This window comes from Heptranchias perlo, chromosome 3, assembly GCF_035084215.1.
Source record: "Heptranchias perlo isolate sHepPer1 chromosome 3, sHepPer1.hap1, whole genome shotgun sequence".
Lineage (NCBI taxonomy): Eukaryota > Metazoa > Chordata > Chondrichthyes > Hexanchiformes > Hexanchidae > Heptranchias > Heptranchias perlo.
Genome location: NC_090327.1, coordinates 85969610 through 85996590, shown reverse-complemented (window position 1 = coordinate 85996590; position 26981 = coordinate 85969610). Strand labels below are relative to the sequence as shown.

The 26981-nt window shown below is 43.5% G+C and overlaps 1 protein-coding gene across 4 annotated transcripts in view; it reads left to right on the top strand.

The window, feature by feature from the left end:
- LOC137317063 (lethal(3)malignant brain tumor-like protein 4) overlaps positions 1-26981 on the top strand; it is a 297932-nt gene that overhangs the window by 190903 nt on the left and 80048 nt on the right. For all 4 annotated transcript variants that reach the window (XM_067980723.1, XM_067980721.1, XM_067980722.1 and 1 more), the window contains exon 20: positions 9734-9807. In XM_067980723.1, coding sequence (XP_067836824.1) covers positions 9734-9807 — 74 coding nt within the window. The remainder of the gene's footprint in view (positions 1-9733; positions 9808-26981) is intronic.

The following is a 26981-nucleotide window of genomic DNA, read 5'->3' as shown; positions in this document are numbered from 1 at the left end:
CTAAATGTTTTATATATAACACGCAGTCCCTAACACAAGAGGCAGCCTCTTCCTCTTGTGGGAGGGGGGAAAACACAGCATCACCACCCCAACCCCTGGCCAGCAAGCTTTGGCAAGTGTTTCCAGCAAATTGACAAAGGCCCACTATTCAGGACTGCAACCCAACCCTGCAAGTTTTGGTGGTCTCAGCGGCAGAGGGTGTGGGTGGGCGTATCACAGCACTTATGCCAGGATGTATTCCCCTGAAGATTTTCAGGGCCGTTGAATTTTCTGCCCATTATGATTTAGAAGGCTGTGTTTCCATTAGAGGCTATTGGGGAGTTATGCCAGCTGCTGTCCAAAAATTTGCAGCTCACATCAACAAGGAGCACAGTCTTATCAGCGGCTTTAAAAGTAACCACAGCCTTTTTATACAAATGGGTCATTTAATGTTGCTTTAAGTAAGCTCAGTCACATCAGTAAGTGAGGTATACACCATTGTATCAAGCAAGTTGTGAATGCTCTGTTCATGTAGGCATCTCAAATGATCACATTCTCAATGGGCTCTAAAAACAAAGAGAGCAAACAATCAACTTTTATAGGCTAGCAGGAATTCCCCCAGGTGGAGGGTGCTATTGATTGTTACTGATGCAGCATTGCACCCCCTCAATTTTATAAACCGGAAGCAGTTCCATTCAATTAACGTGCAGCTAGTGTGTGATGCAATTACATAATTTTGCATATTAGTGCCTGATACCCAGGAAGCTGCCTTGACATGTTGATATTTTGTCCATCGACCATCTCTGCATTGATTTTCCACTGCAATGTATCAGTATAGTTGACTAAAGATTGGGAGTCAGCCACATTTGGAACTGTGATGGTCGATTGGTGCTGCCTGCTTTCAGCCGTGCCTGACATAGCAGGTTCTTTGGGAAGGAATATCAGTCCCATGAATTGTGTGTCTCATTTCTCTGACTTCTTGCAGTAGAGATTGCAATGTCTAGCCTATCAACCTGTCTTTCCTCACTCTGGAACACCCAATTCTACAGTAATTTTACCAAGTAAACATCTGGTTTTGCTTTCCCAATGCAATTTCAGGTGCTGAAAAGTTTTCTGTTTGCAGTTCGCTGCTGATTTACAGGATTAGTGTTTTTCCCGTTTCATTGGCTGGCTGTGAAGTCGGACCATTACTCATCCAGTCCACGAGTTAATCCAAAGACAGAAAACACCAAAATCATGAAGATACCATCAGACCTTAGTACTCCCAAAAACTTTTAGTAAGCCACAGTTTATCCCTGAATAACGTACCAACAGCAATTTCCAGGCTGTAGCAATGTTATAATCAATGAATTATACACCAGTAATGTTTTAAACATGCTTATTTGCTGCCTCACATTGTTCCTCAAATTATATCAGAGTTTACAATTCCTTTACATAATTGGTGGAACTTTTCATTCAAATGATGGGAAGAATCAATTGCACAAATTTGCTACCTCAAATGATTTGAAGTGGTAAAAGTGTTTTTCAAAGGAAACAAAAAGGTAAAGTCATTAGTAGGCAAACTGTTTCCTGTTGGGCATGCTTCCACATTCTTTCCCACAAATTTCTTGCCTCACTAGTCCCTCCTTGTCAAAGCACCTTCCGCTTCCAATGGGGCAAGGCAAATGACCATGCTCCCCAAAACTGCCCAGTGCTGCTGTTGGTTGATTAGTAGAAAATCAGTAGAAATGGTCCCTGAATCGGAGGAACTCAGTAGAGTGTGGAGAATCAAATATGTACCGTAACCCACCATTTTGTGACAAGAAGTCATGGCACTGAAATGCACTGCCACCATGCTGCCTAACTCATAAAATTCAATAGGATATCATAGGCTTCTAAAAATTTGAATATAATCGCCACTTCAACCCAAGTAACTTTAATGTAATGAGCATAAAATAAACTGGAACTGTTGTATAGGCACTTCATCACAGCACTTTGGTACAAGACCTAAGTGACCTACTTTCTGTGGTACATATCAAAATAGAACTGACTCACTGCTAGATTCCAGCAGTGCTTATCATTAACATAAATCTGAGGTTATACTGCTTACTAAATAGCACTGTGAAGACCACAAGAAAGTACCATAGTTTAATAGTCCAACTGTTATGCACTCTTTGTTACCTGATATACCTAGATTATGTCTTAACATAACTATGTTTGAAGCCTTATGATAAACATTTTATTATATGCACATATTTATTAACACCATGCCTCCAGTGTTTACCTTTACATCTAAAATATACATATTTTTAAAAATCAATACATGTTTTAGGAATGTTGGTAAATTCTCTGTGATTAGAATTTGCTTTCAGGTCCAATTTTAATTTTGTTATGCACTCCGCCCAAGCAGACACTTTGGGGTGGGATGAGAACAAATTAAGCTGATGCCCTCGACTGTGGACTGCCTGCTGACATTCATTGTCTTGACTTAGACAAAAAGAGGGATCACTTGGGCAAGAAACCAAGAAACAAAGCATCTTTGGAACCATACCCCAATATGAGATGCAGTTTTCAGGGGAGAAAATTGTATGGGTGCAGGAAACAGACATTTTGGGAAGATATGCATGTATTGGTATTTGGGTTTAGAAGCCAAGTAGATGAACTACACTAAGTGATATGTGTATATTTAAAATAGATGTGTCTTCTTATGTATCAATTTGGCTCAGTGGTAGCACTCACCTCTGAGTCAAAAGTTTGTGAGTTCTAATGCCACCCCAGGACCTGAGCACATAATTTAGGCTGACATTCCAGAGCTGTACCAAGGAAGTGCTACATTGTCAGAGACCCAGGTCACTCTATCTCTAATACTGTTCAGTATTAACCTTCGTAAATGCCATTTGATCTTCCTTGGTAGTGTCCATGGACATTTTTAAAACAATTGTGTGTCTTTTGTTATGTAATTGTTTATCTGTTTGTGTCCCACATAATTCTCGTTGCATCTCTCTCCGTGTTGCATTCTTTCTGTCTCCCTCTTTCTGTATGACTCTCAGACACTTTCCTTGTTTCCTTTGCCCAACACTGAATCGTGTCGCTATAGTTCTCATGTTGGATCTGGAGCCACAGTTTCTACCGGTATTGAGACAGCTAGAAGCTGCTGCAACACACACAGGTGACAGAGAAACTGCGGCCTCAAGGGAGCTGTTGACCATGGTGCAGGGTGAAAGGACGTGGAAAGGACTTGGGCCTAGTGCTGAAAGCAAGCAATGGGCTTGGTTTGGGGCATGACTGGGAGGGAGAAGGGAGCTCAGGCCACAAGGGAGGAGAGGGAGGGGTTGGCTACATTTCCTGTACCAACCCAACCACTAGCTGCAAATCCATTCACTCTCCTAACCCCCTTGACTGCAGTGACACCTCGAAGGCGACCCCTACCTCACTTCATTTCCCTTTTTACAGTAACCCGCCCTGCCCTACGAAGCCATTAAAGAATGGAAGCATGGACAGGGAGAGGGACAGGGACCCGACAAAGCATCGGTCTCACCAAGAAGAGCTCCCCAATACCCAGTAGAATTAGGGTCCATCTGGACCCCTGAAGATCGGAGGAGAAAATTATTTTTAATAAATATTACAAATGGCACCCTCGCACAGACGCTTCCCTTTGTTCCCTTAACGAGAATGACAATTCCAACATCTTTGTTGGAGATGCAACCCCCACCTCTTCCCCCCCCCCCCACCCAAACCCACTAAAATCATGCTCCTTGTGGCCCCTTCCTTTGACCCTGCTAACTTCAATAGGTGCGAAGCTGGCAAAACTATTGGAATTGCATACCCAAGGTATATATGACATTGTAGGGCTGGAATAGGCACATGGAAGCTATTGCTGCTATGATAGCTCAGAGTTCTTGCCTGGGATTTTCCTCCAAGATCTCATCCAAAATCACGTGCATCCTGTGGAAGGTGCACGTAGTGAGGCAAACTGCTGCCTCACCGGTCAAACTCTATTTCCCTTCCTTCACACCCCTGGGATTGCCGCTGGCCTCTCAGTCCATGTTCAGCACATGTAACTGGCAGTGGGGGAGGCAGAGCCTGGGCCCCGAATGAATTTCCCTCCCTAGTGACAATGTTACTGTCACATCCCAGGACCACCATGGGGAAAATGACAGTAGGTCGCAGGAAGCGGCAGTAAGAGCCTCGAGGTCCCCCATGGAGGGCGAGGCTCTTGTAGCAGCCTTGCCTCCCTCACTTCTGGCCCCACTTACTTTCTGGTAGATGCCTCGGTATAAGGCAGCTGATCTTCCGATCCATAGGGTGCTTCTGCCCCTTTAGCTTCCTGGTCACCTCTTCTGGTACTGCAACATTGATTCCTCTATAGCACCGCCAAGATTTTGTGGCCAGGCAATGCTGGACAATCTCTTGGCAGTGGGAATCCTGCTGGGAGCCTGCCATGCATATTTGACGATTCCAAACTGAGGAAACTGGGTTGGAGTTCTGGTGGTGTCAGAGGGACAGGAAGAACACCACTGCTGGGAGAACAATCCTGGTCCTTTTGTCTTGGCTTCAGAACCCGCAAGGAAGGCATAATATACATCTCTGGGAACATTGTGGGCAAATATTCCTCTTTAGCATCATCTGTATATTAACGAAAATTTAAATTGGGCTTGTTAGGTGTATTGTTAAAAAGAAGTGATTGATTTCTGAATCATAAAACCAAAACCACAAGCAAACTGTCTCATACATAAATCTAATTAAGTCAAATCTTGTTGGTTGAAGTTGATTATTCTTGTGGATTCCCTTTAATCTCTGATCTGCCACTTGAAGAAATAATTCAGCGTGGGTCGGTTTGATTAGTTCAGAAGAATGCTTTTTTTATCTTCTTTATGCTGGCTTGGACATCAAACAAAGTGAGACAGACCTTCAGTTTCCTATTTGCTGTACCACTAAATGATTCAGGGCTTATAAGGGTTCCATAAGGTTCATTTGTCACATAAGGTATTTCATTAGAGAGTCATGTTGAAAAGTTACTGAAAAAAATGCTAAGACTTCAAACTGTTTCTTTGTTTTGGAGCATTGATTCATAGAATGTCACAGCATAGAATCAGGCATATGGTCCATCAGGCCTGAGCCAGTGTTCATCTCCACAGGTGTCACTTAATTCCTCTAATTCCACTCTCCTGCTAGCTTCCCATTCCCGTTAATATTCCTATTTTTCAAGCAAGTATTAAGATTTATTTAAAAGTACTATGGACTCATTAATCAATGGTTTGTGGCAGAGAATTCCACATTCTAACTATCCTCTGTGTGAAGATAGGTAGTTGATGCAGTTCAATGTAGAAATATGAGAATTAATACATTTTGGAAGTAAGAGTAGGGAAAAGAAGTACACTTTAAATGGTGAGATTTTTAATAGTCTAGAGGAGTCAAGGGACCTTAGTATGGCGTCATTAAAGTCGGAACTCTAAATATACACAGTCATAAAAAAACAAACAAAATCCTAGTTTTTGTATCTAGAATAACAAATACAAGAACAAAGAGATGAACTTGTACAAGAACTTCAAAACATTTTTTCTAACCTCTTGTTCATGATTTTAATTTTTTTACACATTGGTACTGTTTTATTGATGCAGTAGAAACAATCTATCACTATTTACATGATCATAACCCTTCATAATCTTGAAGCTGTCTATCAGCTCTTCCGCATTAGCATTCTCAGCTCTGGTGAGAAAAGCTCTAATTTTTCACGTTTTTTTATAACTTTATCTCCTCATCCCTGGTAATATCCTGGTGGATCCAAGCTTCATGTTTTCCAAATGGTTTCATATCCTTCCTGTAATAGGGTGCCCAAAACTGTACACAATACTCCAACTGTGGCCAAGCAAAAATCTTGTGCAAGTTCACCATCTTAACAGATGATTCTGACAAAGTCCTCTTACAGTTTTTCAACTTGAAGATAAGTAGTGCAACAGACTGCCTCCAATTACACTGTTCTTTGTCACTTGAAAGAAAAATGATTTACATTTATAAACCTCTTTATCATACTGCTAAATAAACCCTCAAACTGCTTCATATACAACAATGTGGAGATGCCGGTGATGGACTGGGGTTGACAAATGTAAGGAATCTTAAACACCAGGTTATAGTCCAACTGTTTTATTTGAAAATCACAAGCTTTCGGAGGCTTTCTTCTTCGTCAGGTGAGCGAGTGTGGGATTCCATGGAAGGTTACCGCATTTATATTCAGAGAACAATACCTGGTGATTACAGATAATCTTTCCAACTGCCCGTTGTCCAGGCAATCAAAGTGCTCAGACAGAGTGATGTTACCTACAGGACCACCAAATACACAAACGGCCAGAACACAAAACAGAGAGAGAGAGGGAGAGAAACATCCGAAAGGAAGAGAAAGACAGAGAATGACCCGTTGTGTTAAAAACAGAGAACTTTTTTTCGCTGGTGAGGTTACGTGTAGCGTGACATGAACCCAAAATCCCGGTTGAGGCCGTCCTCATGGGTGCGGAACTTGGCTATCAATTTCTGTTCGACGATTTTGCGTTGTCGTGTGTCTCGAAGGCCGCCTTGGAGAACGCTGACCCGAAGATCGGTGGCTGAATATCCTTGACTGCTGAAGTGTTCCCCGACTGGGAGGGAACCCTCTTGTCTGGCGATTGTTGCGCGGTGTCCGTTCATCCGTTGTCGCAGTGTCTGCATGGTCTCGCCAATGTACCATACTCCGGGGCATCCTTTTCTGCAACGTATGAGGTAGACAACGTTGGCCGAGTCACAGGAGTATGAACCATGTACCTGGTGGGTGGTGTCCTCTCGTGTGATGGTGGTGTCTGTGTCGATGATCTGGCATGTCTTGCAGAGGTTGCCGTGGCAGGGTTGTGTGGTGTCGTGGACGCTGTTCTCCTGAAAGCTGGGTAGTTTGCTGCGAACGATGGTCTGTTTGAGGTTGGGTGGCTGTTTGAAGGCGAGTAGTGGAGGTGTGGGGATGGCCTTAGCAAGGTGTTCGTCGTCATCGATGACATGCTGAAGGCTGCGGAGAACATGGCGTAGTTTCTCCGCTCCAGGGAAGTACTGGACGACGAAGGGTACTCTGTTGGTTGCGTCCCGTGTTAGTCTTCTGAGGAGGTCTATGCGATTTTTCGCTGTGGCCCGTCGGAACTGTCGATCGACGAGTCGAGCGTCATATCCCGTTCTTACGAGGGCGTCTTTCAGCGTCTGTAGGTGTCCATCGCGTTCCTCCTCGTCTGAGCAGATCTTGTGTATTCGCAGGGCCTGTCCATAGGGGATGGCCTCTTTGACGTGGTTAGGGTGGGAGCTGGAAAAGTGGAGCATCGTGAGGTTGTCCGTGGGCTTGCGGTAGAGTGAGGTGCTGAGGTGCCCGTCTTTGATGGAGATTCGTGTGTCCAAGAAAGAAACCGATTCTGAGGAGTAGTCCATGGTGAGCTTGATGGTGGGATGGAACTTGTTGATGTTATCGTGTAGTCTCTTCAGTGATTCTTCGCCATGGGTCCATAGGAAGAAAATGTTGTTGATGTATCTGGTGTATAGCGTTGGTTGGAGGTCCTGTGCAGTGAAGAAGTCCTGCTCGAACTTGTGCATGAAAATGTTGGCGTATTGGGGTGCGAATTTGGTCCCCATGGCTGTTCCGTGTGTTTGGGTAAAGAACTGGTTATTGAAGGTGAAGACATTGTGATCCAGGATGAAGCGGATGAGTTGTAGGATGGCGTCTGGAGATTGGCTGTTGTTGGTGTTGAGTACTGAGGCTGTTGCAGCGATGCCGTCATCGTGGGGGATACTGGTGTAGAGTAGATCACAATGTCTTCACCTTCGACAACCAGTTCTTTACCCAAACACACGGAACAGCCATGGGGACCAAATTCGCACCCCAATACGCCAACATTTTCATGCACAAGTTCGAGCAGGACTTCTTCACTGCACAGGACCTCCAACCAATGCTATACACCAGATACATCAACAACATTTTCTTCCTATGGACCCATGGCGAAGAATCACTGAAGAGACTACACGATAACATCAACAAGTTCCATCCCACCATCAAGCTCACCATGGACTACTCCTCAGAATCGGTTTCTTTCTTGGACACACGAATCTCCAACAAAGACGGTCACCTCAGCACCTCACTCTACCGCAAGCCCACGGACAACCTCACGATGCTCCACTTTTCCAGCTCCCACCCTAACCACGTCAAAGAGGCCATCCCCTATGGACAGGCCCTGCGAATACACAGGATCTGCTCAGACGAGGAGGAACGCGATGGACACCTACAGACGCTGAAAGACGCCCTCGTAAGAACGGGATATGACGCTCGACTCGTCGATCGACAGTTCCGACGGGCCACAGCGAAAAATCGCATAGACCTCCTCAGAAGACTAACACGGGACGCAACCAACAGAGTACCCTTCGTCGTCCAGTACTTCCCCGGAGCGGAGAAACTACGCCATGTTCTCCGCAGCCTTCAGCATGTCATTGATGACGACGAACACCTCGCTAAGGCCATCCCCACACCTCCACTACTCGCCTTCAAACAGCCACCCAACTTCAAACAGACCATCGTTCGCAGCAAACTACCCAACTTTCAGGAGAACAGCGTCCACGACACCACACAACCCTGCCACGGCAACCTCTGCAAGACATGCCAGATCATCGACACAGACACCACCATCACACGAGAGGACACCACCCACCAGGTACATGGTTCATACTCCTGTGACTCGGCCAACGTTGTCTACCTCATACGTTGCAGGAAAGGATGCCCCGGAGTATGGTACATTGGCGAGACCATGCAGACACTGCGACAACGGATGAACGGACACCGCGCAACAATCGCCAGACAGGAGGGTTCCCTCCCAGTCGGGGAACACTTCAGCAGTCAAGGACATTCAGCCACCGATCTTCGGGTAAGCGTTCGCCAAGGCCGCGAGACACACAACAACGCAAAATTGTCGAACAGAAATTGATAGCCAAGTTCCGCACCCATGAGGACGGCCTCAACTGGGATCTTGGGTTCATGTCACGCTGCACGTAACCCCACCAGCGAAAAAAAGTTATCTTTTTTTAACACAATGGGTCATTGTCTTTCTCTTCCTTTCGGATGTTTCTCTCCCTCTCTCTGTTTTGTGTTCTGGCCGTTTGTGTATCCGGTGGTCCTGTAGGTAACATCACTCTGTCTGAGCACTTTGATTGCCTGGACAACGGGCAGTTGGAAAGATTATCTGTAATCACCAGGTATTGTTCTCTGAATATAAATGCGGTAACCTTCCATGGAATCCCACACTCGCTCACCTGACGAAGGAGAAAGCCGCCGAAAGCTTGTGATTTTCAAATAAAACAGTTGGACTATAACCTGGTGTTTAAGATTCCTTACATTCATATACAATAAAGTACACTACTGTTACGTAGGTGAACAGAACAGCCATTTCGCACACAGAAAGACATGTCAAAGAATCACGTCCATAGTTTATCTGCAACTCGTACTGCCATCTAGCAAGGCTTTGTTCCAGGACATCAGCTTACTGAATTGTTTTTCATGTGGAGAGCAGCACTTCTGACAATGCACAATTCACTCAGTTCTGCCCTGGAGTGCGAGCCTAGTTTATGTGTCACTGCCTTGAACTTGCAAGCTTTTGAATCAAAGGTGAGAATGCTACCACCTGAGCCAAGTTGACACTTACGGATGGTCACCATAGTATTGCTGTTGTGATTTAGGTTCAATGCACAGGATAATCAGTCTGAATCTTAATTTATTTTCTGCTAGGCTAGCTCGACCAGCAAAATACTTGAAAATCAAAGAGGAAGCAGATGATATTGACCTGCACAGTCTACTCAAAGGTAATAACTTTTCTAGAACTGCTTTGCTTGCATATGCTATTGAAACTACAACGTAGTTGTAGTACACTCGGTTAAGAACTGACAACTGGTAGCAATTTGAAAAAGATGACTAGGCAACTAAAAAAAAACGATGAGGTGCCAATCATACTTGCCCCATTCTTATAACCCTCAATCCTTTTCCTAATCAGATATTTGTTTAGTTCTTTTTTAAGGTGTTACTAACACAACATTACCTGGGAGCCCATCCCAATTGTCCATCTAATCCCATTTTTACCTGCAGCCTTGGTTATTTTATATGTTTCTCGTGAAGTTCTCCAGTCAGTTGGTTTTGTTCTGCTATGAATGTATATTGTGTATAATATGTATGATGATGTTCCACCATCTTGAAGTTATCCCTTCTTCAGATCCTTCGCACTGAGAAGACAGACAACTTACTCCAAGACTTCTGCTACTCTTGAAATAGCTGCTAGGTGGTGTGCTAGAGTAACATGGGTTGACACAATCATTGATTTTGCCATTGGGAAAATATCCTGGACAGATGGAAGAGATGAAAAAATTAAGATTGTACTCTTAAGAGTAGATTTTCTGAGACATCACCTGTGGTGAGGTACCTCAGGCATGCATTGGAAAATCCCATGATTTTCTTGTGCGCGCGAGGTACCTTGCCATAGGTGAAGATTCAGAAAATCTGCCCTTTGCTGTCAGTTGTCTCTAATTCCAGGTTGAAAAATCTGTTTTAAAGCTGGTTGTTGGACATGACAAGTAACCAAAAATTAACTGCCCTAAAGCAGTTTCTTCTAATTTAGAGATTTTATGGTAGTTTGTCCAAGTCCTAAATCATGTCAAGATACCTAGCCCACTGTGAACATGGGTCAAAATATATTAGGCAGCGCTTCAGCAATTTTCTGATCCATACTCACAATGAGCAAGGACTCAGACTCAGAAAATTAACCCTTTTAAGTAAAGTTCACAGTAAAGAATTTACTGTGAAAATAGCAGTGAGGCTAACAGTGTCACCATTATTTATTTCCAAATTGGACATGCAACTTCCGGCAAGTGCACATGCGCAGTTAAACACGAAAATCCGGACGTTGCTGTGTGAGAGGCACTGCCCCTCCATCAGCTTCACAAAAATGGAATCTCACCATCTGACTCACTATTCAAATACAATGAACGGCGTGAAGTTCCTGTACTTAACTCATAGATACAGACTAAACTCGCCAAAAAAGTTAGGGCTTGTCCATTCCAGTCTAAGCACCCTTTTAATGACGTGGTAAGTTTCAATTACTGCCAAACAACCTCTTTGGCGCTGAAAATTAATTTTTACAAGTGTGGAGTCTCATTCCTTCAGCTTTTAATTGTTGGAGATTTTTTTTAAGAAGAAAATGTAACTTTTTCTTTCTGTTTCTTTTATCTCTATCACTTAATCCAATCTTTCTTTCCCTCTCTTTATTTCACTTTCTGTACCTGATTTGACATTGAATTCACTATTCTAACTTACACTTCCTGGTTCAGACTCTGCGCTGCTCATTAACGATTCTTCAATCTAATTGGTTAAGGAGATACACAGTTGCTTGCCGTGTTCACGTCCCAGATGCCCTGTAGAGGGCACTGCACTGAATGGTCTCTAATTTACAGTAACTTCCAGCGCGTAAGCTCATGGAGAGTATACGGTCAAGAGCAACCGTTCGTTCGCCACTCACAGTAAATTCTGGCCCAATATGTTGCTGGAAATTGAAGATAGGCTATGCTAGCTACATAAGTTCAGATATCATTCATTCCTGTGTGCAAAAATAATCCCGATTTTTATGATGTGGTTTCCTTTCAAATCAAAGCATGCAAAATCTTTTGACTATATTGGTGATATTTTTATAAAACACGTCAGCAGAGCCTTGCTTGTCAATCAAAAGGACATGGGAAAAATATCTCATTTGTACTGAATTAAGAACTTCTAGCACACAATCCAACAGTTCTTGCATTTATGAACATTGAAAAGTTTAGAATTTAGCAACAGATGAAATACAGGATCACAAGATAATTAAGGATGTAAAGGTCATTCGGCCCCTCTTAGTTCATTCATCCAGCGCCCCCGAAGTCCCCCCATTGCAGCGTACAATTGTTTCTTAACATATTTGCCCCCAATACTCTTTCCAAGAGTCCATTCCAAGTGTTGATCACTCTGTGTAAAGAAGAACTTACTGATATCAATCCTAAATTTGTCTTATATTTATTTGAAGCTAAGGCCCCTTATTCTACTCTTGCAATTTAACTTTAAGTAATTTTCAGAATTTACCTAGTTCCATTCCTTTAACTATATTATATATCTCTATAAGATCACCTCTCTGACACCTCTTTTCAGAGATGAAAAGTCCAAGGCTGAGAAATGTGTGCCCCTCTGCAGCTCGTCGGTCGGGGAGGGTGGGAAACCAGCCTCTTCCTACGCTGAGCCGTCTGGCAGGTCAGGACTGGGTGCGGGGGTTGGCTATCCTGTGGAGGAGAGGACTCAAATGCACCGGCAGTACCCCTGCTTCCACAAAAATAAAAACTGAAAATTTGCTTTCGAGATCCTACAAGTGGTGTAGGAACCCAAGTTGCATATTTAAATGGACTAACACCTGTTTCAGGCGGGCGCCCTGAATGACTAAAAGTTGCCCAAGTCAATATGGTGACCAGCATAATTGCGGTGTAGTTCCGACACAACAGATCGCGCTGCGAAATTTGGAGGCTTCGTGCCAATTTTACACCGGAAAAACGTGCCAGCCGTGAGTTGAATTTCTCTCCCTCCTCCCTGAATCTCTCCAGTCTTTCTTAATAATTAATATTTCTGACATTGTCATTTGGCCTTGTGGCTCTTCTATGCACGGTCTCCATCGCTTGAATGTCCCCCTTGTTTCCTGGCAACCAGAACTGGATGCAGTATTCAAGGTGCACTCTGACTAGAGTACTGTACAGTTTGATCATGACACTGACTTATTTTCCACTATTTTTGCTATATAATTCAACTTTCTATTGGCTTTGTTGATTGCTGCTCTGCATTGGTTGGACATATTGGCCCCGATTTTCAAATCAAATTACGGGTACATTGGGGCCGGGGTGGGGGCTGCGAAAATCAGAAAATCCTGAGCGGGTGAGGAAGCCGGCCCCAATCCACCAACTTCCGGGTTTCCCACAGACGCGCCTGTACGCGCGTGCACTTCCCGAACGTGGAAGTACCGCCGGCAATTAAAGCCAGCAGGATGATAGTTAAAGAACCAAATGTACCTCATTGAAGTACCTAAGGTACTTTATTAATGACATAGTAGATAGTTAAAACAATTTTAAACTTACCTGGGCGGCTTTCCCACAGCATCCGAAGGACTGGATCAGGGAAAAATAAACAAAATAAATTAAATAAAAAACCATTGCACAAAGTTTAAAAAAAACGAAATAAACCTACCTTTCCACCAATGTCACCTGTGTCCCCCTCTCTGATGTCCCCCTGTCCCGCCTGATGTCTCCCTCTCCAATCTCCTGATTTCCACCCCCCCCCCCCCGATCTTCCCCTCTCCCCCCTCCCCCTGATCTGTTAATCAGGCTGGCTGCCGGGTGCGAAACCCGAAAACAACTTTAATCACCATCAATTACATCGCGATCGCATCAGAAAAGGTAATTTTTTTTATTTGGATTTGCCACACGCACCTTCACCTGCCCCCCCCCCCCCCCCCCCAGCTGCCATCCCGCTACCACGTGGTGGGGAAACTTTTAGAAATGATAAACCGGGACACAATTAACAGTCACTTGGACGAGTGTGGATTGATTAGGGAAAGCCAGCATGGATTTGTTAAAGGCAAATCATGTTTAGAGTTTTTTGATGAGGTAACAGAGAGGGTTGATGAAGGCAATGCAGTTGATGTGGTGTATATGGACTTTCAAAAGGCGTTTGATAAAATGCCGCATGGTAGGCTTATCATCAAGATTGCGGCCCATGGAATAAAGGGGGCAGCAGCAACATGGATACAGAATTGGCTAAGGGACAGGAAATAGACGTGCGCTTGATGCCATCTTGGTATAGGAGTTAGCACAGGCATAGATAATGAACACTGGAATCATGTAAAAGTAGGGAGAAGATGGCTTCAATCAGTGTACAACGCTGATTTAAAGTGATAAGTCCCAAAATGGTGTGTAATGCTCAACTCAACGCACAGTCTTAACCCTGGCCATCTGAAAGTCTCTTAGAGTGCCTGGAGGACCCCCCACCGGTGCTATTTAAAGGGACCATGCAGGATTTACAGGTTAGTGGCTTCTGGCTGCCGAGACATTTGTAACTGTTTTTGGAGGTCTCCCGTACTTGAATACTAGGTCTAGGGGGCATAGCCTAACATTTAGAGCCAGGACATGCAGGAGTGAAGTTAGGAAATGCTTCTACATGCAAAGGTTGGGAGAAGTTTGGGAAGCTCTTCTGCAAACGACAGTTGATGCTAACTCAAATGTGAATTCTAAATCTGAGATTGATAGATTTCTGTGAACCAAGGATATTAAGGGATAAGGGGCTAAGGCGGGTTTATGGAGTGAGGTCACAGGTCCACCATGATCTCCTTGAATGGCGGAACAGGCTCGAGGTGCTAAATGCCACTGCCACCTGCTGCCTGCTGATATGCGCTACCATCTCCTGCAAGAAAGCGGGACGTGTGTCTGGGTGATGTGCCTGTCATGTATGAATAGCTGCCAGTGTGAGTGGCCTGTGAGTTGTGGGTGGGTGGCTTGCAACAGTGGTAATGTGTAAGAGTGAGAGGAAACATTTAGTTGGAAGATTTGAGTACTGATGTAAAGAGTTTGTTGGCATGTGGGTGATGGGGGGTGTAGTGCGTGGTGCAGTTGATATGAGACACCACTTCACTGTTCACCTCACTCACCTTGACCACTCGTGTCAAATCATTGAACTTCTTCCTGCACTGCATCCATGTTCATGATGCTGTGAGCCTGGCATTGACTTCGTCCCCACTGCCTTTTGGGTATATGTCTGGAGGGCCTCTTGCCCCCCCCTCCCCCCCACAGCAGATATAGGATGTTCCCTCTCTCTGTCCGGCTCTTGCACCAAGGCCTCTGGCGCATCAGCAGAGAACCTTGTTGCAAACTCAGATCAGCAGATTGGTGAGGTCTGGCGTGCAGATTGGAGGACGTGGGATGTAGTAGTGTGCAACCTTTATTCAGTGTTTTAATGTAACTCATCAGTGTGTAAACATGGGGATGGGACCAGCATCTGTGTTTTACATGTGCGATGTCTGATCTCCTTTCAGACTCCGTGCAGACAGTAGATTGTTATATTCAGCCAATAATAGGTACCAGCGACCTTTAAGAGATTTCTAAGAAACATTCTCCCTTTAAGAGATTGAGCTCCCCCTGGTGGTGGAGAGTGGGAATTGCATTGATTCCACGTGCAAGTCCTGGAATGGAACGCTGATTGCAGGTAAGTCGTTGGGTGGGCCAAAACTTGCGTCCTGCCTGTGCAGGGGCCATTGGGCGCAGGGTAATAGTGCATCACTCTACCTGCGGCCAAAAACGGCCCCTGTCCAATTTTACCCCCACAGAGTTGTGGTGAACGGTTGTTTTTTGGACTGGAGGGAGGTGTACAGTGGTGTTCCCCCAGGGTCAGTGCTGGGACCACTGCATTTCTTGATATATATTAATGACTTGGACTCGGGTGTACAGGGCACAATTTCAAAAATTGCAGATGACCCAAAACTTGGAAGAGTAGAAAACAGTGAGGAGGATAGTGATAGACTTCAAGAAGATCTAGACAGACTGATGGCATGGGCGGACATGTGGCAGATGAAATTTAATGCAGAAAGATGCGAAGTGATACATTTGAGTAGGAAGAATGGGGAAAGGCAATATAAACTAGAGGGCACAACTCTAAAAGGGGGTGCAGGAACAGAGAGATCTGTGGGTATATGTGCATAAATCATTGAAGGTGGCAGGGCAGGTTGAGAAAGTGGTTAAAAAAGCATATGGGATCCTGGACTTCATAAATAGAGACATAGAGTACAAAAGTATGGAAGTCATGATGAACCTTTATAAAACACTGGTTCGGCCACAACTGGAGTATTGTGTCCAGTTCTGGGCACTTCGCTTCAGGAAAGATGTGAAGGCCTTAGAAAGGGTGCAGAAGAGATTCACTAGAATGATTCCAGGGATGAGGGACTTCAGTTGCGCGGATAGACTGGAGAAGCTGGGGTTGTTCTCCTTGGGACAGAAACGTTGTGAGGAGATTTGATAGAGGTATTCAAAATCATGAAGGGTCTAGACAGAGTAGATAGAGAGAAACTCTTCCCAGTGGCAGAAGGTTCAAGGACCAGAGGACATAGATTTAAGGTGATTGGCAAAAGAACCAAAGGTGACATGAGGAAAAACTTTTTTACACAGCGAGTGGTTAGGATCTGGAATGCACTGCCTGAGGGGGTGGTGGAGGCAGATTTAATCATGGCCTTCAAAAGGAAACTGGATAAGTACTTGAAAGGAAAAAATTTGCAGGGCTATGGGGAAAGGACAGGGGAGTGGGACTAACTGGATCGCTCTCGCACAGAGCCGGCATGGACTCGATGGGCCGAATGGCTTCCTTCCGTGCTGTAACACTAATACTCCTAGGTCTCATTCAACTTCATCTTCAGCTATTTCAATACCTTTTGTGGAATACATGTGTTACTTATTTTTCCTTCTGTGCGCACTTGCCTGCATTAAATTTTACCAGCCATTGTTCTGCCCACTTACATATTTTGTCCAGTTAATCATGTAAAACTGATTCCCTTGCCCTTCCTCATTTAGTATCAGCTGCAGATTTGACCAGCTTGCATTGGTTTTCTGAGTCCACTAGACATGGTAGCGGTTCTAACACCAATCCCTGAGGTACCTCATTCAGTATTTCTTCCCATCTAATCCTTGAACAAGTGTCTGTTGTTTTCTATCCTTCAATCAATTTCTTATCAATACCCAAGATTTACCCTAAATATCCACAGGGTAATAGCCTTTCGTGTGGAACTTTGTCAGGTGCCTTCTGATTTGTCCCCATTTTTGAACATGCGCACCATGTTGGCCTGCTTCCAATGCATTGGTGCCTCCTCAGTATCCAGTGACTCCCTCATAATGATTGTAAATGCCTCACAAATCTCTTTCCTATAGAACTCTGGGATAAATACCATCCATTTATGGGGATTTATTGGAGTAAATTTCCATCATCATCGCATGGGTGATAATCTGACAGAGCAAATTTTCTTTTTCATTAATTTCAATGGAATGAAAATTAGATGGGTTCTATAACGGGTGGGCAATTAACACCCGATTACTGCCCCTGCGGTGAAGAAGAAAAATTGCCGAATTGTTTCTTAGCCCTTTTAGGACTTTCACCTCAATTATATCAAAGTTATTAATTTTTCCTGAGTTAACTGTCAATGCAATGTGTATGGTAAATAGACACTTTTGAACAGTTTCAAAAGTACAACTTCACAGAAAAGTATTTCTATACAGTGTTCCTTTGAAATAGTTCAGAAATAGAAGGCTTACATGTCATCCACCATCAGTGGCACTCGAAACTTGCAGCTGTTTATACACTATAATGTCCCTTTTTAAACTCTAATTACATGTTTGTTTTATGTGTTAGAATTAAACTGACTTTTACATTGAGATTGATGTTGTCAGTCTGTAAATTACTACCATTTATCTGAAATAATTTAAAAAGCACATTGGGGCTCCTATGCACTTCGCCATGGACTCCTGGGAATTAGTTGACTAATATTCCCCGCAAAATAAGTTCTTGATCTTAACAATACCCCAGGGAGAAGTGCTAAGCAGAGACAATAACCTAGAAATTGCTATTGGCGATATTAGCAGAAGAACACTTTCCATGTTTATCTTAACAGCAGTCAAAGGAATGTCACATGAACAAGTTAAGCATTCATCCACTAACATTATCAATAGTTATTTCAAGGTTTATGCACTTCCCTACAGGGATAGAAAGAAAATTAGCGGTCTGATCACCCTGCACTGTTTTCCTGCACCTAATGGTTGCCAGCCAGTGAGTGGTAATATCAAAGTTCTAGCGGCACGTTTCCAACCAACTTGCTGAGTCAATAGTTAGTAGACTATTGAGCATGGTGATCGATTTTTGCATTTATCAGCTATCTGGATGACTAAACAAATGCTGTAAATCTGAAATACTGGTTCTGTGTCATCCTTCCAGTCATTTTAGGCAGATGCTAAATGTAAAGAACCTAATTCTAGTAATCACAATGGCCAATTGACATTGCTTGTGCCCCCGAAACATAGGAACAGGACTAGGCCATTCAAACCCTCGAGCCTGTACCGCCATTCAATTAGATCATAGCTGATCTGTATCTTAACTCTATCTGCCCACCTTGATTCCATAACCCTTAATACCCATGCCTAACAAAAATCTAACAGTCTCAGTTCTGAAATTTTCAATTCACCTAGCCTCAACAGCTTTTTGGGGGAAAGAGTTTCAGATTTCCATACCCTTTGTGTGAAGAAGTGCTTCCTGACATCAACCCTGAACCGCCTAGCTCTAATTTTAAGGTTATGCCCCCTGGTTCTGAACTCTCCCAACAGAAAAAATAGTTTCTCTCCATCCACCCTATCAACTCCTTTAATCATTTTAAACACCTCAATTAGATCACCCCTTAATCTTCTATATGCAAGGAAATACAAGCCTAGTCTATGCAACCTGTCCTCATAATTTAACCTTTTAGCCCCGGTATCATTCTGGTGAATCTGCGTTACACCCCCTCCAAGGCCAGTATATCCTTCCTGAGATGCAGTGCCCAGAACTAAAGGCAGTACTCTAAATAGGGTCTAACCAGAACTTTATATAACTGTAACATAACTTCCACCCCTTTGTATTCCAGCCCTCTTGAGATAAATGCCAACATTCCATTAGCTTTTATAATTATTTTTTGTACCTGTCCACTAGCTTTTAGTGATTTCTGTACTTGGCCCTAAATCTCTCTGCTCCCCCACAGTTCCCAGTTTCTCGCCATTTAGAAAATACTCAGATCTATCTTTTTTAGGTTCAAAGTGGATGACCTCACATTTCCCCACATTGAACTACACCTGCCACAGTTTTGCCTGCTCACTTAATCTGTCAACATCCCTTTGCAATTTTCTGCTCCCATCTACACTATTTACTGTGGTACCTAACTTCGTGTCATCAGCAAACTTGGATATTATGGCTCTCTATTCTTTTGGCTAAGTCATTTATAAATATAGAAAAAGCTGAGGCCCCAGTACAGATACCAAGGGGACACCACTAGTAACATCCTGCCAATTGGAGTACATACCCATTATCCTTACTCTCCGTCTCCTACCTCATAACCATTTCCATACCTGTGTCAACAGGTTGCCTCCAATTCCATGTGCTCTCATTTTTGTTAACAGCCTCTTATATGGAACATTATCGAATACCTTCTGGAAGTCCATATAAATTGGGTGAGGAGCAGAGAGATTTAGGGGTCCAAGTACAGGTAGATAAGGTGGTTAATAAGGCTTATGGGGTACTTTCCTTTATTAGCAGAGGCATAGAATATGAGTCATGATGTGGAGATGCCGGTGATGGACTGGGGTTGACAATTGTAAACAATTTTACAACACCAAGTTATAGTCCAGCAATTTTATTTTAAATTCACAAGCTTTCGGAGGCTTCCTCCTTCGTCAGGTGAACGATGTGAAAATGAAAACCTTGAAATGAAATCGCATTTATAATTCACAGAACAATGCTTGGTGAGTACAGACAGTTTTTTCAACTGCCCGTTGCCAAGGCAATCAGTGTGCAGACAGACAGGTGTTACCTGCCAGGTCTCAGAATATACAAATCACCAAAAAAAAACAACAAACAAAAAAAAACAGAGATAGAGAGGTAGAAACATAGAAAAGACAGCAACTGACCCGTTATATTAAAAACAGATAACATTTGTTCGCTGGTGGGGTAACGTGTAGCGTGACATGAACCCAAGATCCCGGTTGAGGCCGTCCTCATGGGTGCGGAACTTGGCTATCAATTTCTGCTCGATGATTTTGCGTTGTCGTGTGTCTCGAAGGCCGCCTTGGAGAACGCTTACCCGAAGGTCGGTGGATGAATGTCCATGACTGCTGAAGTGTTCCCCGACTGGGAGGGAACCCTCCTGTTTGGCGATTGTTGCGCGGTGTCCGTTCATCCGTTGTCGCAGCGTCTGCATGGTCTCGCCAATGTACCATGCTCTGGGGCATCCTTTCCTGCAACATATGAGGTAGACAACGTTGGCCGAGTCACAGGAGTATGAACCATGCACCTGGAGGGTGGTGTCCTCTTGTGTGATGGTGACACCACCCACCAGGTGCATGGTTCATACTCCTGTGACTCGGCCAGCGTTGTCTACCTCATACGTTGCAGGAAAGGATGCCCCAGAGCATGGTACATTGGCGAGACCATGCAGACGCTGCGACAACGGATGAACGGACACCGCGCAACAATCGCCAAACAGGAGGGTTCCCTCCCAGTCGGGGAACACTTCAGCAGTCATGGACATTCATCCACCGACCTTCGGGTAAGCGTACTCCAAGGCGGCCTTCGAGACACACGACAACGCAAAATCGTCGAGCAGAAATTGATAGCCAAGTTCCGCACCCATGAGGACGGCCTCAACCGGGATCTTGGGTTCATGTCACGCTACACGTTACCCCACCAGCGAACAAATGTTATCTGTTTTTAATATAACGGGTCAGTTGCTGTCTTTTCTATGTTTCTACCTCTCTATCTCTTTTTTTTGTTTGTTGTTTTTTTTTGGTGATTTGTATATTCTGTGAGACCTGGCAGGTAACACCTGTCTGTCTGCACACTGATTGCCTTGGCAACGGGCAGTTGAAAAAACTGTCTGTACTCACCAAGCATTGTTCTGTGAATTATAAATGCGATTTCATTTCGAGGTTTTCATTTTCACATCGTTCACCTGACGAAGGAGGAAGCCTCCGAAAGCTTGTGAATTTAAAATAAAATTGCTGGACTATAACTTGGTGTTGTAAAATTGTTTACAATAGAATATGAGAGCAGGGAGGTTATGCAAGAACTGTATAAAACACTAGTTAGGCCACAGCTAGAGTACTGCATACAGTTCTGGTCACCACATTACAGGAAAGATGTGATTGCACTATAGAGGAGATTTACGAGGATGTTGCCAGGATGAAGAATTGGATAGACTGGGGTTGTTTATTTGGAACAGAGGCGGCTGAGGGGAGATTTAATTGAGGTGTATAAAATTATGAGGGGCCTAGATAGAGTGGATAGGAAGGACCTGTTTCCCTTGGCAGAGAGGTCAATAACCAGGGGGCATAGATTTAAAGTAAGTGGTAGAAGGATTAGAGGGGAGTTGAGGAGAATTTTTTTCACCCAGAGGGTGGTGGGGGTCTGGAACCCACTGCCTGAAAGGGTGGTAGAGGCAGAAACCCTCAACGCATTTAAAATGTACTTGGATATGCACTTGAAGTTTCATAACCTACAAAGCTACGGACCAAGAGCTAGAAAGTGGGATTAGGCTGGATAGCTCTTTTTCGGCCGGCACAGATACAATGGGCTGAATGGCCTCCTTCTGTGCCATAAATTTCTATGATTCTATGAAATAACATCCATAGACACTCCCTTATCTACCGCATTAGTTACCTGCTCAAAAAATTGAACTAGTTTCGTTAGACGTGACTTACCCTATAAAAATCCATTCTGGCTCTCTCTGATCAGTTCATTTTTGTCCAAGTGCTCAGTCACTCTGTAACTAATAATAGATTCTAGTAACTTCCCTGTAACAGACGTTAGACTAATAGACCTATCATGCCAGTACTTACCATAGCCTGTATGATATAAGGCTTTTTTGTAATATTTGCTACTTAAAACAGCCATGCAGATGACTTCTAAAGTCGTGCTGTGTGTTCCCCACTTTTTATTCTGTTATTCCTGTGTCTGCTCGGTTTGCTTCAGAGATTTCCATTTTGCCACATTGAATGAAATAGGGCAAAATATCAGGATGATACAGCTTTCCAGCTAAACAGGTGTTAGTATTGTAATAAAGGAATGTTCCAGTAATAGTTGTTTTATACTATAAATGTAAATTAATTTGCTAGAAAATAAAGCTTAATGCTTGCCACCAGTGATTAATTAGTAAGGGTGTCCTGATCTAAATAGGTAACTCTGTGATCCCATGCTTCCAATGCATGCAGATAGCGCGGGTCGAAGATAGGGCAACATTGCATAGATGCATTTAAGGGGAATCTGGTTAAACACATGAGGGAGAAAGGAATAGAAAGTTATGCTGATAAAGTTAGATGAAGAAGGGTGGAAGGAGCCTTGTGTGGAGTATAAACTCCATCATGGACCAGTTGGGTCGAATGGCCTACTTGTGTGCTGTACGTTCTATGTAATTCTGTGTAATCAGTGTACATAACACACGTTACTTGCACAGGCAAGGTTTATTGGATGATCGTCTCCATATGTTTTCTTCACAACTGAAACTGCAAATGTGCACATTTGCATGTGAAATCATACATGTGATTCAGAGGAAACTGGAATGCTGTATGCAACCTGCTTTTACTTTTGTGCACAAGGTTAAAATTACTTACTAACATGAGTCTAGTTGGAGGGGCAGTTTCACAGTGTGCAATATGGTGCTATGATGAGACACATTACTTCTGGGGTTCTGTACTGGCTACATTGGTTATACAGGATATGACTATTAATTTATATAATCTCACCAGACGTTGAGCAGCCAGACCAGAATGCAATATAACTATTGCTGTATACTTTGATACTTGCCCCAAGTTTTGGCTGTTTTATACCAGGATTTTAAAGCTTTATTCATGATGCATAAATTCAGCACCAAACTTCTGGTTTAATAAGGAGTTCAACTTAGCTCATTGTCCACCCACACAACTTTGAGCCAGCTATTTTTTTGCAATCCCACAAGATTTTTTCCACAAAACTATTATTAGATGCAACAAAATTATCATGGAATATTTAGTTAAGGTCTATTGTGGAGCATTAAATTAGCACAGGATGTATAGATATGGTCCATTATAGAACTAAACATTCATAAAGTAAAGTTTAGAGCATCATTTAAATGCAAACAAAGAAAGATTTTTTGTTCAGATGATTGCATTGAAGAATGAGGAGGAAAAAGCAGGCTGATTAATACTCTTAATGACATAGCTTAATACTCTCGACATAATGAACTCAAATTCTTTAGTTCAAATTAAAGCACTAATTATAAATACAGCTCTGCCACTACATATTTAGTTTGAAGATCCTGAACTGATCACACAGCTACCACTGCTGTTGCTATGGTAATGGTTCCCATCTTGTGAAAAGAGCCTGACTTGTGTAGTACTTGTTATTTATATTTAACAATTACTGTGTTTTGCATTGTTAATAGTCAAGGACACAGCCATCAAAAGCCATCAAAATACAATATACTAATATCTTTAACAAGGGATGTATATACTTATCAAATGATTGCATTAGAATTTAGGCCAATGTGCATTTATAATTGAGTTGCCAGAAGCTGTAGATTTTATTAGTATCAGACTTATTAACCGTTTGACTGCTGAAAGTTCTTCTAAATTTTTTAATGGGCACAGTTTTTCCTTTAAGAAACAAATAGGTGAAGCATCTGCACAGCAAGCGCATTGCTCACCGTTTTCTAGCCGAGCTGATGTCCCAGAATTTCCCTGGATGGCACTCATTATTTATTCACAGCAAGCTCAAGGCCCCTATTGTTCCTAGCGTTGGAAGCTCACCAAAGGATTGGATCTGCTGGAAACACTAAAAGGATCCAGCCACTTATCCTTGGGCCGCATATAGGTGCAAAACACTTCTTAGCTTTTAAAAAGGCTGTAAATGATTTCAACCTTTCCAAAGGCTGTTTGGTGCTGCTTTTCTTGATATATATTAATGACTTGGACTTGGGTGTACAGGGCACAGTTTCAAAATTTGCAGATGACACAAAACTTGGAAGGGTAGTAAACAGTGGGGAGGATAGTTATAGACTTCAAGAGGATATAGACAGGCTGGTGGCATGCGTGGACACGTGGCAGATGAAATTTAACGCAGAAAAATGCGAAGTGATACATTTCAGTAGATAGAACGAGGAGAGGCAATATAAACTAAAGGGCACAACTCTAAAAGGGGTACAGGAACAAAGAGATCTGGAGGTATATGTGCACAAATCGTTGAAGGTGGCAGGGCAAGTTGAGAAAGTGGTTAAAAAAAACATACGGGATCCTGGGCTTTATAAATAGAGGCATAGAGTACAGAAGTATGGAAGTCATGATGAACCTTTATAAAACACTGGTTCGGCCACAACTGGAGTATTGTGTCCAGTTCTGGGCACCACACTTTAGGAAGGATGTGAAGGCCTTAGAGAGGGTGCAGAAGAGATTTACTAGAATGATTCCAGGGATGAGGGACTTCAGTTACATGGACAGACTGGAGAAGCTGGGGTTGTTTTCCTTGGAACAGAGACAGTTGCGAGGAGATTTGATAGAGGTATTCAAAATCATGAAGGGTCTAGACAGAGTGGATAGAGAGAAACTATTCTCATTGGCGGAAGGGTCAAGAACCAGAGGACATAGATTTAAGGTGATTGGCAAAAGAAACAAAGGTGATATGAGGAAAAACTTTTTTACACAGCGAGTGGTTAGGATCTGGAATGCACTGCCCGAGGGGATGGTGGAGGCAGATTCAATCATGGCCTTCAAAAGGGAGCTGGATAGGTACTTGAAAGGAAAGAATTTGCAGGGCTACGGGGAAAGGGCGGGGGAGTTGGACTAACTGGATTGCTCTTGCATAGAGCCGGCGCGTACTCGATGGGCCGAATGGCCTCCTTCCATGCTGTAACCTTTCTATGATTCTGTGGTGCACTTAAAGTATTTGGTAAAATAAATGTGGAGGCAAGAAACAGTGGGGTAAATTTTCAACTTGCCGCCCAGGGGTAAAACTGGCGTTGCGAATCAGCTGCCTGTTAAAGAAATTGCCTCATTTTCATTTCCATTGTGATGACGGGAGGAAGGCAAAATGGCTGCCATCCAAATTTCCAATCCAGGCTGCCAATGTTACACCAGTTTAACTAAAGAACAAATTGGACCCCATTATCTCTCTCAGTATTGTTTGTCAAAAATTTGTTCGACCCATCTCTTCAACTAATCTGTTGAGTAGCACTCCAGAGCACTCTCCCCAAGTACAGAAGTGCAGCATGACTGATGAGGTAACAGAAAAAAGTTGAGGGAGGAGGTAGCCTTGATTGCCACTGGTAGTGCTGCCTTTATGGTACAGGTTAGTTGCAGGTGTCTTTGCAACAAATGGCATAGATCTGCAAATGGCTCTATGTTAACCCAGAGCAAATTAATCGCCAGCCAAGTGTGCCAGTGCCTGGAAATATAGTTGGTGACATAAAAGCAATCTGGCTCCGATGCCTGCTGATCTACTTGACATACTTGCTTTCATCTTGTACCACTTCAACCATGAAATAATGTGATTCAAATGCAAAAGAACAGCAACAACAACAACTTGCATTTATATAATGTCTTTAACATAGAAAAACAACCCAAGGCACTTCTTATGCAGAGCTCCTCAGAGAGGTCCTGATATGACCTATGCTGCCATTATATTCTTTATTTTGGGGGGCTGGGACTACCTGGTGGACTGCATCCTTTTGAAATGGTGCCTGATTCTTCTTTGTTCCAGCCTGTGCTGCTGCTCCTCCTCCTCCATGATAATGGTAGTATGCTGAAAGACATGCCTGCTCCTGAGGTGTCCTGACTAGGGTTCCAGTGGGCTGACCCTGTGAGATGCAGTCAGATGCAAGTGCAGGCATTTGTGGAGATAAATCCAAAAAAAAAGGGTTTAAAAAAATGTTTCGAAGCTACAGAAATCATCACATAGAGGAGATGATTTCAACGCAACGAGAACGGAGCATGCAGGGAGTTAAAACAGATGCAGCGTCCTGCCCTCCGGCTTGACACCGCACTCTCGCTGGCTGTAATTTTAAATCCTAGGTTTCGGGAGGTGTGTGAGGACCTTGCCACAAAATAATCAAAAGTCGAGGTCCTAATTATAATGAGCAGTATTGCGTTCGGTGCCCGGTGCCAGCTTCACCAGGGAAGACTGGCGCCACTCAGGAGCATGCCCAGAAAAGGGCTAATAAGGTAAGTTACTTAAAAGTTTTTTGGACCTCCCCCACCCCGGGCTTCCCTGCTTCCCGATCGCAATGCCCGGAGGAACACCCCCTCCTCCTGATGTACTTACCTGACTGCCGGAGTCCGGTTCCTTGGTCCCCAGCGGCCTGTGACTATGTGATATCCTATTCTTACCCACCGGCCTCCACATCATTCCCACCAGCTTTGAGCTGGAGTCAGCCCAGGAATACTGTAATGCAGCCCCAGGGTTAGAATGGCCTGGGTCTTATGTGGGCGATGTCAGGGGAAAGTGAGGCAGGAGGCGTGGTGACGTCACTGCTGCCCCATTAACAACACATTTACATGTTTGCAGCTGCTTCAGCATAAGCGCTCTGCCCCTCCAAGGAAACCCCCAGAAATATGAGTAGTGCAAAGGGGACAAGGACTTGACACTGCAGGTCTTTACCTCTGTTTCCTCATCTTTGTCCCCAGATGTAAAGCGGAGGACAACCTGTCAACTGATAAATAGCACATATAATCAAATCTGAGGTAGTGCTGATTGGTGCTGAAAATGGCAAGCAAGTTTACACAATGAATGGTATATTGTTAAATAAAATGGAGCAGGAAAAAGATTTGGGCTATAATACACCAACTTTTAATAATGGCATTACTCTGTACGGTTGTCTTTTCTGAGACAAAGAAAGCCAGAGTGTTTAAATATATCCATAGAATATAAATCCAAGAAATTACACTAACATTCTCTAAAGGAAATTAAATGAAAATTCACACAGAAAACTATGTCCACTTTTAGTCAATGTATTTGCAAAAAGTGGTGCATTGGAAATAATTTAAAGAAACACAGGAAGAATGGCTTTAAATCCTAGATCATATACCTATGAAGAAAAACGAAGCGAGGCCAGCCTTTTCTCAGTGGAACAAAATGGGAGGATGGTAGATAAGGGATGGAGCAGAAATGGTAGGAAAGATCCAGGGAAAAG